General features: G+C 45.4%; 1 protein-coding gene across 4 annotated transcripts in view; it reads left to right on the forward strand.

The window, feature by feature from the left end:
- The window catches only part of fto (FTO alpha-ketoglutarate dependent dioxygenase), a gene marked incomplete at its 5' end in the record, with an annotated part of 128297 nt that overhangs the window by 26807 nt on the left and 86490 nt on the right, over window positions 1–15000 (forward strand). For all 4 annotated transcript variants that reach the window (XM_080843011.1, XM_080843012.1, XM_080843009.1 and 1 more), the window contains 3 exons: window positions 3333–3412; window positions 3753–3896; window positions 9460–9579. In XM_080843011.1, the coding sequence (XP_080699137.1) occupies window positions 3333–3412; window positions 3753–3896; window positions 9460–9579 (344 nt within the window). The remainder of the gene's footprint in view (window positions 1–3332; window positions 3413–3752; window positions 3897–9459; window positions 9580–15000) is intronic.

The following is a 15000-nucleotide window of genomic DNA, read 5'->3' on the forward strand; positions in this document are numbered from 1 at the left end:
GATTCTTGAACTGTAAACACAAGTGCTCACAAATGCACTTGATACATACATAAACACACACACACACACACACACACATACACATCTTTCATCTAATTTACACTGCATTTACTCAAGACCTCAGACAAATGCACAGTAATGCACGCACACACAAGCACACACTCACACAAACACACACATACATTCCGGTACATACATATAACAGCACTCACACAACCACTCATGTACACATACACTTACAACACTTACAACTCTCACACAACCACTCGTGTGCACACACACACTATTAATCATACACACACACACACATCCACACACACACTCACACATACTCTCTCTCCCTCTGTCTTATACACACCCTGTGTAAGCATATATATCTTCCGTTTCGGAAACAGTTACACTCCATTACCTCAGTGCGATGAAAGCCCTGTGCTGGTGCCTCCTCTTATGTTGATGTGTTTTAGGCAGGCATTACTCTCTCCCCCAGGACCCTGCAGACACACGGCTCACCTTCTCCCCTTTCATCCGGGTGTGTGCTTCTCCCAAACCAACGCTCCCAGCCATGAAGCCCCAATTCCCCAGCCGGGCTCCCCCCGCCACCCCCACCCCCCCACAACTTTTCTTTCTCGTGCACATGTAGGCTTAAGGTCCCATGAAATCGTCCCGCATTAAGGGAGGTTAAGAAAACCAAATGTTATTTTATGAAGTAGTGTGACGCCCCCACCCCCCTCCTCCTCACCAACACACCAGCCTCACACACACACACACACACACACACATATCTCACCACCATCTTTTACACACACACACAAACACGTATGCACGCACCCATACACACTCTGGCCTGGCGAAGTTAGAAAGGAGCAGTGGTGTAAATCAGAGGCCTTTATGCTGATGGCTCCAGCAGATGAGCACTCTGGCCTCCACTTGCTATACACACACACACACACACACACATATATATATATATATATATATATATATACCCTCACACACAGGGGAGTCTGAACGTCTCTCCCTCTCTCTTTTTAGTTCTCCAGTTGTTTATTTCATTCGCTTGTTCTTACTCTCTCTCTCCCTTCTCTCTCTTTGTCTCTCCATGTTGCATCTAGCCTTATTACTCCCTCTGGATCTGTCTTAGTGCTGTGTGATGGTCTGTCACTCTCTCTATCTCTTACACACACACACACACACACACTTCTTTTCTGTTGCTCTCATTTCTTTCCAGGTTCATCCTCTTTCTTGTTTTCCGTTTTCCTGTATCTCTCTCTCTCTCTGTCTCTCTCTCTCTCTCTCTCTCTGTTTCTGCAGTATGGCTGAGATTTCATGTCTCATTGTGTCTATTGACTTCCATTGTTCCAAGACACAGACACAGACACAGACACAGACACAGACACAGACACAGACACAGACACAGACACAGACACAGACACAGACACAGACACAGACACAGACACAGACACAGACACAGACACAGACACAGACACAGACACAGACACAGACACAGACACAGACACAGACACAGACACAGACACAGACACAGACACAATCTGGCACACGCTCGCTCTGCAAGTCTTTTATGGCCTATGGTTTCTTGCGAGACCATGTTCATCTGTTTAGAACATAACTGTTTCGATGGGGTCCTGTCTGTAAATGCTGTTCCCCGTGTTAGGCCTCTCTCTCCAGCGCCTGACAGAAATTTTCAAGAACTGCCAAACGCAAGGGTCTCCTCCACCACCACCACCACCCCCCTCACACACACACACACACACACACACACACACACACACACACACACACACACACACACCCAAGCCTTCCCCTCAGCATGAGATGATTTACGCTGGGGAGAAATTGTGACAAAGAGCTCAGCCGTCGCAGTCGGGGTCTGAGTCTCATACAGATGCCTTTCTTATTGGGCTGGCCTGGGCTGGATCAATAAGAATTTATGTTAACAGTTTGGGAGTGAATCACCCCCCTCCCTCCCTCGCATGCCCATGCTTGTGATGTGACGTGATGGCACCCTCCGTGACAGCCCGAGACTCTACCACGCACGGCGCGTCACAGGCAATAAAAAAAGTTGTCCGGCGGCTGGGATAAATCCGGACACGCTGTTGAGATATTTCAACCCATCAGCTCTGGATTGGACATAATATCTTAGATGCCACACAATCAGAGCTTTTGAAGCGTTTGGATGTGTGTGTGTGTGTGTGGGGGGGGGGGTGCGTGTGTGTGTGTGTTTGAGACGAGCGAGAGAAAGATGACGTCTAGAGACAGCAGTATGTGTCAACACGCCGCCATAATGTCTTTAACCACCATTTGTCACAGCTCTTGGCTTCAGAGTTGCTAATGCATTGGCTTGTGTGCGACGTGCAAATTGAATCACTGTTATTTCTCCCGACCCCCCCACTTAAATGGAATCTCAGTGGTTAAATAAGAACAATGCAAGACGGACACCAGGCCCTGATTTTAGGGGGGGGGGGAAGTGGTGGGTAATAAGATTTCCAGTGTAGAATGCATCGAGGGACCACAAGAGCGAGACTTGACCCAATATATTTAAAAGCCTGCTTCCTGGAAAGGACAATCTGCACCAGATGAGGGGCAAATAAAGATAAATATTTATTACAGGGATGTAGTTTGCCTTGTGATTCATAGCAGTGGCAGCATGCAGGACAGATTGAAGGAGATCATATATTATTATTGGATATAAACTGTTTTTCCTTTCAACAACACCCCCCCATCCCCCCCCCCCCTCCCCCAGCCCCACTTCTCTCTTCTCTGGTCTTAAGACGATAATATGGCAAGACGCCTAATCCCTGGCAATCTTGTCAGATAAAGTGACGGGACGTTCTTCAATAGAGGGGATTTTTATTTACCACGGACACCATGCACACTATGTTTTAAACCCTTTGTTTTTGTTTGCCCTCTTCTCCTACAGCAGGCAATCCAATAATGCAAACTTAAACTAGTTTCATTGGGTGTGGTGAATTGGCCAATGGCCAATGGCGGTTCACACGCTCAGTGCCAGACAAGTCTCTCATTCACTGATGTTAATTTATTATGTTGTGATTAAAGTAAATTGAAGTAATGTGAAACTGTACTGTCTTCATGATCACAGGTTATTTAAAAACCCATGGGTGTAATCTCTATTTGCCGTTTGACGTGAAATCTAAACCATGGGAAGCTCAAACATCTCTACGGTGTGACGACAACATTGACTAAGAGAGAGTGTGTGTCTGTGTGTGTGTGTGTGTGTGTGTGTGTGTGTGTGTGTGTGTGTGTGTGTGTGTGTGTGTGTCTGTCTGTCTGTGCGTGTGTAAACATTTCTGCAGATGATCTGAACCGTACGCACCAGCATTGTGTTTTGGCCGGAGACTCAGCCCGATTCAGCTCCACACACAGAGTGGCTCAGGTAGGCTCGTCTCACAAGGCTGTGATGGCAAAGAGTGGCAAACAGTATCTAAATCTGAATCGTAATCAGCATCAGTCAGATATAATAATTAGGATTAGTATAGGATTAGGATCCTAATTAGGATAAGGATGTGTATCTGCTGCACATCTTATGCCTGTATAATGAGACCTTATCTGTATTTCATCAAGTTGTCTATTTAAGGTGCAGCGTTAATGGTTCTGAGTAGCAGTACATATTTAGGCCATTGAGTTAGCGATAGGGCTGAATGGTTTTGAGTTGGTGCTTCTGTAGCTGGAGAGTGTGTGTGTGTGTGTGTGTGTGTGTGTGTGTGTCTCCTCAGTGCTCCACAGGCACGCTGGACTACATCCAGAGGCGCTGCGCCGAGGCCCTGCACAACCTTAAGACCGACCCCAACACGGGCGCCAAGAGACTGTCCTCACTCCTGCCCCCCGACCTGGAGCACTGTGAGGAGATCCACAACGAGGTGTGTGTGTGTGTGTGTGTGTGTGTGTGTGTGTTGCTTGCTTGTGTCCATATTTGTCAGTGTACTTCCATCTATCTGTATGCGCTTACATTTTTAAACATAGTTTTTTAAACTTTTATTACCAGTACCCTATGATTTGGTCCATGCATCCTATACTGCTTGTGTGTGCCTCTAATTGATACGTAAAACATAATTTCCAAATAGCACATAGCAGGTTTAAAAAATAATAATAATTCTAACTGGAAGATTAATGCTGTAACCTCTCGCTTCCATGAATGTATTATCCTCTAAACATCTTGTACTGCAGGTAAGGCGAGCCTACACCAGGCCAAGCTCCTGTGTGGTGCTTTATTTAAGGAGCATTTGCTCCCTCCCTGGCCCCCCACCACAGGCACAGGCAGAGTAATCAGTGGCTAACAGGAGAGAGACTCCTTCAGGTCTCTGGTGAGAGGGTTGGGGGTGCCAGAGGCTAACGGTTAAAATAGCACCTCATCTCTCACAGGTTAGGCACAGCATATAGAGACCCCTGTGTGAGTGTGTTTGAGTATGTGTGTTTTTGTGTGTGTGTGTGTGTGTGTGTGTGTGTGTGTGTGTGTGTGTGTGTGTGTGAGAATGTGTGTATATTGATGTGTGTTTGTGTGTGAGTGGGCACACGTGGGAGCCATAGACGCCATGACAGATGAGCCTCCTGCCAGGCTGTTGAAAGGTCGGACCCTTCCATTAATTATTCGGCGAGGTGAGAGAAATGGGGGGTTACTTTATAAAGCATTGGTTGAGTTCTGCAGACAACCCCCCCAAGAAGCCCCCTCCATCATCCCAGTCCTCCTGAGCGACCACCATCGCACACCGCAGGATTACTCCGCCTTGGCTGCGTCCACCGTGGCCCGCCATTTATTCCACCAAAATGGGCGGCCATTTATAATAAAAGAAGGATCAGCGGCAGAGCAGGACCCAGAGGAGGTGGCAGGAGCCAACCGAGGCGGCGCGGGCTGCTGGGATGATCGATCGGCCCAATTGTTTAGAGTTGCCCACCAGGGCTTTGGTGTGCTCTTAAAAGGTGTATTGTTTTTATAATAAATAAATATATATATATATATAGTCTTTCATGAGTTATTTGTTATATTCGAGACTTGGGCTTCTTGTGCGGTCAGAGCGATATTCGCGCTTGGGTCTTGTTTGACACGTTTAGCCCGAGAAGTCGAACAAGCGTAGGAAATCACAAATGCGGTGACACCGGCATGCACCTTTTGGGCTTGCCCTTAAAACAAGCAGTGAATATGTTTGTAGGGCGGCACGGACGTGTACTTATGTACTTACAACCTGTCTGAGGGATTGGTATGGTGATGTGGTGTTGCTGTTATGTCCTAGAAGTGAAGCAGATCTACTGCTAGGTGGCAGTGCAGCAGTATCACTTATGTTGTAGGTAAACAAGGGAGATATGTCACACAATGAAGCACAAAGTTGAGGGATGGATTGACACAAATATAGGAATGGCTTGAATTTATCATCATCTCTTTCATTCATATTGGAAGCAAAAAGATCTGTCAGAATCAAGGAGGGTTGAAGCTGATAGTGGCTGGCCAAATGTAAACACATCTACACATGATAGAGGCACACACATAGATATAAAGACAGAAACTGAGATAGAATGAGAGGACGAGAAAGAGAGTGAGGGAATGAGTCTGGTTCTCTTCTCTACTCCTTCTGTTCCCTGGTCCTCCTTGTCCCTCCACCTTGAGCTCCCTCCTTTCTTTTCCAGCGTTTGGGTAGCGGGGGCTTGTTTGGTTGTGTTAGCGTGGCTAGCGGCGTGATGTTAGCTGATGTTAGCACTGCCTTTGAAATGTTAATAGCGGGCGTGCCCGTCGCCGCTCATCTGAAGCCACCCTGTCACTTCCCAGGTGGGCCTGTGACAGAGCCTCCAGAGGGAGCCCCCTAATGAAGCATGTCAATGCACAACACAAGTATCTGAGGGAGGGACACCCCCATTCCCACATGTTAGAGAGGGAGCAAGGAACACACACACAAACACACTCTCACTCACACACACATACATACACTCACACACACACACACACACACACACACACACACACACACAAACAATCATGAGATACAGTGTTCTTTTCTATGCGTAGACCTCATGCATAGACCTTAGAGGTGTGGATACACCTTCTTGGTACTTGGGTTTGTTTGTGTGTGTGTGTGGAGCATATCCACATGTCCGAGTGTGTTTTCCAGATAGATACCAGCAGCTGTTTGGAAAGGAAATGTGCAAAATGCACGTGTGAGATGAAATGAAACACCTGAGACATCTGAGGCTTTGTGCTAAAAACGATCCACCTTTTCACATGGAGCGTGTGTGTACAGTATGCCTGTGCATGTGTGCACTTGGGTCAAAGCTTTGTGTTAGTGTGTATGTGTGTGTGTGTATATGTATGAGCTTTACTCAGACTGCTGCTTGATATGAGTGTGTGTGTGTGTGTGTGTGTGTCTGTGTGTGTGTGTGAGAGAGCTTTACTCATACTGCTGCTTGATGTGAGTGTGTGTGTATTGGGAGGTGGTAGTGACTGTGGCGATGGAGGAGGGCTGGTGGGTAAACAGTAAAGGCAGACCTCTATTGATTGGGCAGTCATCAGCACCCATCTCTTGGGGGCCTGCAGAGGAAATTGATTGAAGCGGCTCAGGGGAGCGGCCGCTGGGCTGAGGTGTGGAAAAATCTGGCCTCATTAAATCTAAAAGGGGGACTCCTCGCCTCTGACTCCCGGGGTCGCTCGCTCACTCGCTCGATGCCCAGGGCCACTGGGCAGTTAGGACGTCAGCTGCCTAGCGAGATGACAGGAGACGACAAGGGGGCTCTCTGTCCAACAGAGAGAGAGAGAGAGAGAGAGAGGGGGTATAGAGAGAGAGAGAGAGAGAGAGAGGGGTAGAGAGAGGTAGAAAGAGACAGATAGGGAGGGATTGAGAGAGTAGAAAGAAGAGGTGGATTAATCGAAGCCTTGTTCCCCCCCTTGCCTAGGCCGGTGGCATTTACAATCGAGTGTCTCTCACTATCTCTCGCCAGGGCAGCTCTTGTTCCAAATGCCAGTCGCCAGGTCACCTGCTTTTATAACCATGATAAGCCTGCTGTATGGGGTCTGGCATCCATGTTGGCTCAAAGCTCATCCCCTTTGCTCTATGTTCTCCCTGTTAAGGACAGATGGACAATCACAGAGCATGAGCAGGCTGGAGCGACTGGGATGGGGGCGACGGCTGGCATTTTTTTCCCCCTCCATAATGTGGGTGACTTTGTTGTGTGCTGCCCAGCATGCGGTAACACCGCAGCAGAGCAGTGTAGGTCTTAAGCCACACAAAAGCCTAGCATTTCTTTGAAGTTTGTGTTCACGGGGAGCTGAGATACAGTGCCCTGGCTCTGAGTTACTCTTACACACACACACACACAGACACACACACACACACACACACACACACACACACTCACACTCACACTCACACTCACACTCACACTCACACTCACACTCACACTCACACTCACACTCACACTCACACTCACACGCACCTGTGACTGGATCCTGTTGCTCTTTAGACTTCAATGAAGATTTATTTCACTCTTAACCAGAAATGTTTTATCTTCTACTTTAGTTGACTGTATATGTTATGATTTTCTTAATTGATATGACATTATCTAATTTCTTTTATATATATATACAGTATATACATACATTTGTGTAATATATAATTACCTTCCTTCCTGTACTGTGAGGTACCTTCACTGGTGTTGACTAAAAGAAAGTTTGTTGTTCAGCTCTAGTGTATTGTTATGACTAGTATTAGCATTAGAGTTTGAGACGAGCACGATTATGATAGCACAACCTGTTATGCTTGTGTTTCAGTGCTACTCTTCTGGTGTTGTCTAAAGCCGAAGGGATTGTTTCTGAGGCAGATTTTAGGAGTAGTTCTTTGTTGGGTGGATAAGGGAACTTCGAAGTTGCTTGTATTTGCATTTGGGCAAATGCTTAGACCCCCCCCCCCACACACACACAAACACGCACATGCACACACACACACACACACACACACACACACACACACACACACACACACACACACGCTCACACACACAGCTGGCTACGTTAAGCATCCTTAGGAGGATTAAACCAGTACTTCAAAAGAGCAAACGCAGAAAAAAAGTCCCCAGAGGAGAAAAGGTGAGCGCCTCTGTAGTGTAAACTGTCACTCCTTTGAAGGAGAGAGATAGAGAGAGAGAGAGAGACAGAGAGAGAGAGAGAGAGAAAGAAAGAGAGGAAGAGGAGCAGAGGGATTGTGGGAGGAGTAGAGAGAGGTAGAAGGAGTGAAACGGTAAAGTGTGTGTGTTTGTTTTTCCAGGTGAGGGGTTCAGGTGATTGGTGTGACCAAGTACTTGCAGTCATTAGCAGGGTGGCCTGCAGGCTGCCACCTACCTCTGCACCTCTATGACAATGACAGCACCATTTTACTACCTTTAACCTCTCAATCAGTCACTCACTTAATTTCTGTGTAAGTCGACACTGTCATAAATCAAACTATGTGCTTCTGTGTATGTTAAATGTGTATTTGCAGAAGTATTTTTGTGTATACAGTGTATGTGTATATATATATATATATATATATATATATATATATATACACATAAAGTATATTGTACATGTTTTTTCAGTAGTCTTTGTGGAAGCCTTTTTTTGTGTGTACAAAATCTGTGTGTATGTGTGTATGTGTATGTGTGTGCTTTTTCTGCTGCTGTGTGGTAATCTAGGTTGTACAAACACCAGGGCACCTTTAAGCCCTGGCAGGTTTCACCTTGATCTCCAGGTTTTGGGGCTGTTATAATCATAACGCCCCTTTGGCTCGACAGCGCCGTCCTCTCTCTTGCTCTACACGGCCGGCTGCCTTAGCCTTAGCCTTAGCCTCAGCCTCAGCCTCAGCCATCAGTCCATCACGTGCTGCTCTCTCCATCCATATGCAGCACTGAGGCCATTACTGTTGACCTGATCCCAGCCTAACACAGAGGAGATGCATCGTTATGATTTGTTCTTTTTAGTGTGAGGGTGAAAAAAAAAGGATTTTGAGGGAAATAAAATGTTCAGGATCGGAAAATAGGCATCATGGGATGTAGGAAGAGAGGGATATAGCAAAAAATATGTTTCAATATTTTTATATTCTTTATAAGTCAGAATAAAACGTATGTACAGGACAACAGTGATTGGTTATAACCTGTTTGGCGAAAATCCATAATGCTTCCAGTCAGTGCTAGCCTCCCATATCAGAAAATCGAATATGCTGAGCCTGCCTACTGTGTGCTTTCAGGGGAAAATATATCTGTGCTTTTTTATGTGTGTGTTTGAAGAAGAATCTTTCCACTCAAATCCATCTTCATACCTCCGGTGTTCTGGCAATAAATGTCTTGCGTTTCGTCAGTCCCATTCGTCTGCCGGCCTGCTCAGGCAAGCTGTGCTGAGTCTCCATGTGTGTGCTACATATGTGGTTCTGAGTGTGTGTCTGAGAGTGTGTGTGTGTGTGTTTGATGCAGGTGGAGTTCGAGTGGCTGAGGCAGTACTGGTTTCAGGGCCGACGCTACGCCCGCTTCTGCAGCTGGTGGAGTCAGCCCATGGAGCAGCTGGAGAAGGACTGGATACAGATGGAGGTCATGGTAAGAGTGTGTGTGTGTGTGTGTGTCTGTCTGTCTGTCTGTCTGTCTGGTCCTGTGTGTGTGTGTGTTTATGTATGTTTGTGTGGAGAGAGAAGAAAGCAGAGTGTTGTAGAAGAGACAGGGCTGTGTGTGTGTGTGTGTGTGTGTGTGTGTGTGTGTGTGTGTGTGTGTGTGTGTGTGTGTGTGTGTGTGTGTGTGTGTGTGTGTCGTGGTAGAGACAGGGTTCATGGCGAACGCTTTGAGGTTTTTACGAGAGTGGAAGTGACAGTGGGGGGTTGCCGGCCCGACCAGCCCGTTCTCCACGACTGGAGTCACAGCTGAATCATTAGGCAGCACATGCTTGCAGTATCTCACTGGGCCTCTGGTTTACATATTAATACCATATTGTTAAAGCACTTTTGAAATGCACAACACACAATGGGAATTACACCTTTCCACCATAGTTCATTTGACTTACATTTATGAGTGTGTCTCTGTGTGTCTGTGTGTGTGTTTGTGTGTGTGTGTGTGTGGGGGGGGGGGGGCTGGTCGTTGTAAGAAAAAGAAAAAAATTCTTGTCAGTGACAAATTATAGCTAAAGCATCCTGTGATTGAAATAAAGCCCAGTATGAAGCAGGTATGTGTAGAGACAGGTAGGCCTCTGACATATCATGAGTTATGGCTCTTGGGTGAACATGAGTACTGACCTGTTTAAACACGGATTGACTTCATGGCTTTTTCTCAGAAGGTGCTGACTATCTAGTCCTGCATAATTGAGCTTGCCTGCACTTGATGTGGTTGCAGCATACTGCGTGTGTGTGGCAATTTATGGACGTAAATGAAAGAGTTTTCTGTCTTTCAGGCGTATGTTAATGGTGTCTGTAATTTTGTTGCTGTACCAGGGTAGGTGAGTTTTGAACGTGGTTGTCATTAGACACTACCTTGCCAGCTATGCGGTCTCTAACTTTGAAGAGAGCGCATGCATGTGTTCTTACTCAATGAATAAAATATGTGCCATATGTTTTATCTTGATCTGTGTGTGTGTGTGTGTGTGTGTGTGTGTGTGTGTGTGTGTGTGTGTGTGTGTGTGTGTGTGTGTGTGTGTGTGTGTGTGTGTGTGTGTGTGTGTGTGTGTGTGTGTGTGTGTGTGTGTGTGTGTGTGTGTGTGTGTGTGTGTGTGTGTGTGTGTCTGTGTTAAAGTGTATGAAGAGCTCATAGCAGTACTTGTTTACTTCATTGCATGATTAAATTGTTTATGATGAAGATGATGATGATAGTGATGATTATGATGATGGTGATGAAGAAGAATAAAATAAATAAAAAGAGGGGATGGTAGAAGCCTCTATCCCTCTCTGTGAGGTGAAAGATTGAGTCTGTTTGTTGAGAAACTGCAGGGGGCACTGTTGCACCAGCCTAGTGCCCGGGCCTCCTCTCTTTGCCTCTCACTCTCCTTCCCTCCCTCTCCTTCTCTCTCTCTCTCTCTCTCGTTTCTCTCTCTCTGTCTCTGTCTCTCGGCTCTCTGCTGCAGAGCCCAGCTGAGTGCCACTGAGGCTGAGCAGTAATCACATCTAATGCGCTGCCGGAGCTAAGCAGAGCCCAGCCCAGCTGCAGTGTGTGTGTGTGTGTGTGTGTGTGTGTGTGTGTGTGTATGTGTGTGTGTGTGTGTGTGTGTGTGTGTGTGTGTGTGTGTGTGCTGCCGTTCTCAGATGAAGTGTGTGATTTGAAGCTGGATTTAGAGGTGAGCCTGAGTGAGACGTGCTGAAGAGCCCCACAGTGAGAGAGCCATCACTCCCTCTCTGTTCTGCTCTAACTAGAGCCACAGCACACGCAGGGTCCACTGCCCCATTCCAGCACACTAACGTGTGTGTGTGTGTGTGTGTGTGTGTGTGTGTGTGTGTGTGTGTGTGTGTGTGTGATTGTGATTGTGTTAGATTGTGAGTGTTTTTATTTAGCATTGTGTGTGTTTGTGTGTGTATTTGCGGTTGGCAATTTTCTCTTTGATCACGCGAAAATAAACGGCAACAATATTAGAAAGACGGAAATAAAATCTAAGCAGTAATCACATTTGCATAATTTGCGGTACACAGATGTTGTGTTATCAAGGAGAATGATCAGGTTTTTCACTAGTCTTTCTTTCATAATTTTAATTAAATATAACTTTTTAAAGCCTTTTATGCCATTCTTTTAATAATTTCTCAAAATGCTTGAAAGTGGATTGAGCTCCTAGAATTAGTCTTCTTTCTTTGAAAATAAGGATGGATTCCTGAATGGTTTGTGAAAAAAGAAGTAATATATCTCTGTTAAAGATAAAGGCTCATTGTACTATTGAACACACTCAAAGCAGTGGCACTCACTTTGAAAATCTACACGATGATCTAAAATACATGAATTAATATAAGCCCAAACAATATTAAATTAAAAATATTTATTTGTGTTATTCTAAAGATTGTTGTATTTTTTATTTCATGTAAGTTCAAAGGTGTACATAAAATAAATACATACTTAACCTTGGATATTTACCACTAAACTGTGAATTATGGTAGGTCATAAATAATTTCCTCTCAGCTTTACATCTCTGTATGTTTTTAATGCGCTGTTAAAAACACCATATGGATTTTAATATGCTTGTATGTATATGACACAGTTATCCCTGCATTAAACTCAAATACATGACGCCGCAACACAACCGAAGCTCCTTTTAAATGCACATAAGAAATCATAAAGACGTATGTGGACTAAAGACCCAAACGGCGAATGCCTTGTACTTCATCTATTAACGCGATCTGCGTTGACAATGAAAATTTCTCCTCGTGTTTTTCTCCATGTAACGTCCCTGTTTCCATTAGCATAGCAATAATGAGAGGGCTTGTGGCGGTTGTGTTCTCCCTGTCGCTCGTCAGGGTCGTAGCAGCCCCTCTGATATAGGATGAGATGGGATGGGATGGCCTGTGTATTTGACTTGAGCGTAAGCTGGCTGTGTTAAGTGTATTCCAGGAGCTGCTGTTTATTGATGCTGCTGCTGCCGCTCCCTTGGGCTCAGTCTTCAGCTCCTCCAGTCTGTTGTGATGCAAATGCTGAACCTTCCATTTGAATGACATCCTGATAAAACATGTCCACTGCTTCACATCCTCTCTTTCCCTTTCTCTCTCTCTCTCTCTCTCTTTTTCTTTCTGTCTTTCTTTCTTTTATTTTCTTCTTCCTCATCCTCTTCATCATATTCTTTTCCTCTGATGGACAGTGTTTTAGAGAAATGGATGGGGGGGGGGTGATGTGAGGGGGCTATTCAAATGATTCCTATCCTGATGCATGCAAAGGGATCAGAGGAGAAAGGTAGTGTGTGATCAGACGTCAGGGGTGGAGATGTGAAACAGATGTGTGTGTGAGAGAGAGAAAGAGTTTGTGTGTATGTGTATGTCACACCTTTCTGTGTGGCTGCACCTTTTCAGGTCTTTTGCGAGCGCACGTTGGGTGTTGTGTGTGTGTGTGTGTTGTATGAGTGTGTGTGTATGTTGGACAGAATTTGTATTTTATGAGTGTTAGTGCATTTAAGGCTCTCCAGCCCTGTGTGTGTGTGTGTGTGTGTGTGTGTGTATGTGTGTGTCAGTGTGTAGTGAAGAGGAGATATGGACTGGGTGTTTGAAAGGATATAAGGTGCGGGGAGCTCCCAGATCTCCCCAGCGGTGGAGAAAGCTCAGACCAGGGGCCAGACCACGGGGTAGCGGTGGAGACACCCCCCCCCCCCCCCCCCCCACCCTCTGTTCAGTCAACTCCCCCGGACCGCTTCTCCTGCTCTCGTAGGACTGGCTATCATGCATATCAGACAAAAGTGACATTTCTCTAAAACCCTTTAACAATGAGAGGCTTCCGCCAGGGCTCAAAATACAAAAAAGAAAGATAGTCAGGCGTATGCAGAATATTTTAAATACCGGTGTGGCATTTAAAAAAAAAAAAAAAAAAAAACGTCCCCTTCTTCATTCTTTCTATTTTGTGAGTGTGTGTATGGGGGGCTGGCAGAATAATAAGAAGAGAGAGAATAAGAGAAAAGGAGGAGAGGGCTTCCTTTTTCTCTGCGCATTCTGGTGATGCTAATATATGCACTCACTGTGACTTTAATTGATTTACCAGCCTGGCTTGCACTCTACAGCTTTTTTCGCTAATTTGTCTTTTTTTCCCCCCTTCTTCTGACTTCGTATCACGACTTCACGACAATGCAAAGAGAACTCCAGTTTTCTCTTTCTCTCTTTCTTTCTCTCTCTCTCTCTCTCTCTCTCTCTCCTTCTCTTTCTCTTTCTCTCTCTCTGGCTTTCTCCTCTACTCGTTCGAGAGCAGGACTGGGTCCAGGCAAATGAAAATCGTTTCAGAGAACATCGGAAAAAAAGGAAATGAAAGAAAGAAAGATAACACTATTAGTTAAAAATCATTGGTACACTTGACCATGTTTTGTCATCTTGGGCACATACTAAACAGGAAAGGGTACTCAGGTAGTGTCAGTCTTTTTTGTATACGTTAATGGTTATTGTCTGAGACAGCTGCTTGTGTGTTTATTTCAGCAGTAAATCACAGTCTGTGTGCATGTATGCAATTTTGTGTGTGTGTGTGTGTGTGTGTGTGTGTGTGTGTGTGAGAGTCGTATGTATGTATGTATATATTTCTGTGTGTGTGTGTGTATGTATGTATAGTATATGTGCGTGTGTATGTATACATTTGTGTGTGTGTGTGTGTGTGGGGACATACCCGCTGACCATTTCATCTTCTTTTGCTCTCTAATGGAGGTCTTCAGAAACAATATCTGGTGCATAGGGTAAGGGGGGGGGGGGGGGGCAGAGCTATGCAATCACACACAAGCTGTGGAGGTTGCCATCGATAGCTGATTAGGTTATTGACCTAGCTGAAGAAGGGCGCGTTTGTGTCTCTCTGTGTGTGCACGCGTGCCTGTGTGTGTGTTAGCACAGAGGAGGGTTACAGACAGAGAGAGAGGGAGAGAGAAGGAGGAGGTCAATGTAAATGTTATTGCAGCGTGAGCTCATTTGATCAAAGCCCTCGAAAGGTTAAGTGAATCCAATCTGGTTTTGTATGGCAGAGTGCAGACACAGGCGGGAGAGAGAGAGAGAGAGAGACGCAGGGAGAGAGAGAGAAAGAGAGAGCGACGAAGGGAGGGAGAGAGAGAGAATGGATTATCATATTGGCGATGAAATAGTGGGCCTCCCTCGGACAGTTTACCCCTGCCTGTAATGCGTTTAGACAGCAATTGGCCTTAATAACCTTTATTGACTTCACAGGGTCAGAGCCAAGAATCTAATTATTAAAGTGTATCAATTTCATTGGAGTTTAGAGTTGCACTGTTCATATAATTATTTTAAGGTCGAGCGGGCCAATTAATCCCTATCCACTTATTTGATGGGTTTGTAAAACATTATAAATGTTATGGTTTCTGTTGTGCAT

The sequence above is a fragment of the Sprattus sprattus genome, assembly GCF_963457725.1.
Source record: "Sprattus sprattus genome assembly, chromosome: 8".
Classification (NCBI taxonomy): Eukaryota; Metazoa; Chordata; class Actinopteri; order Clupeiformes; family Clupeidae; genus Sprattus; species Sprattus sprattus.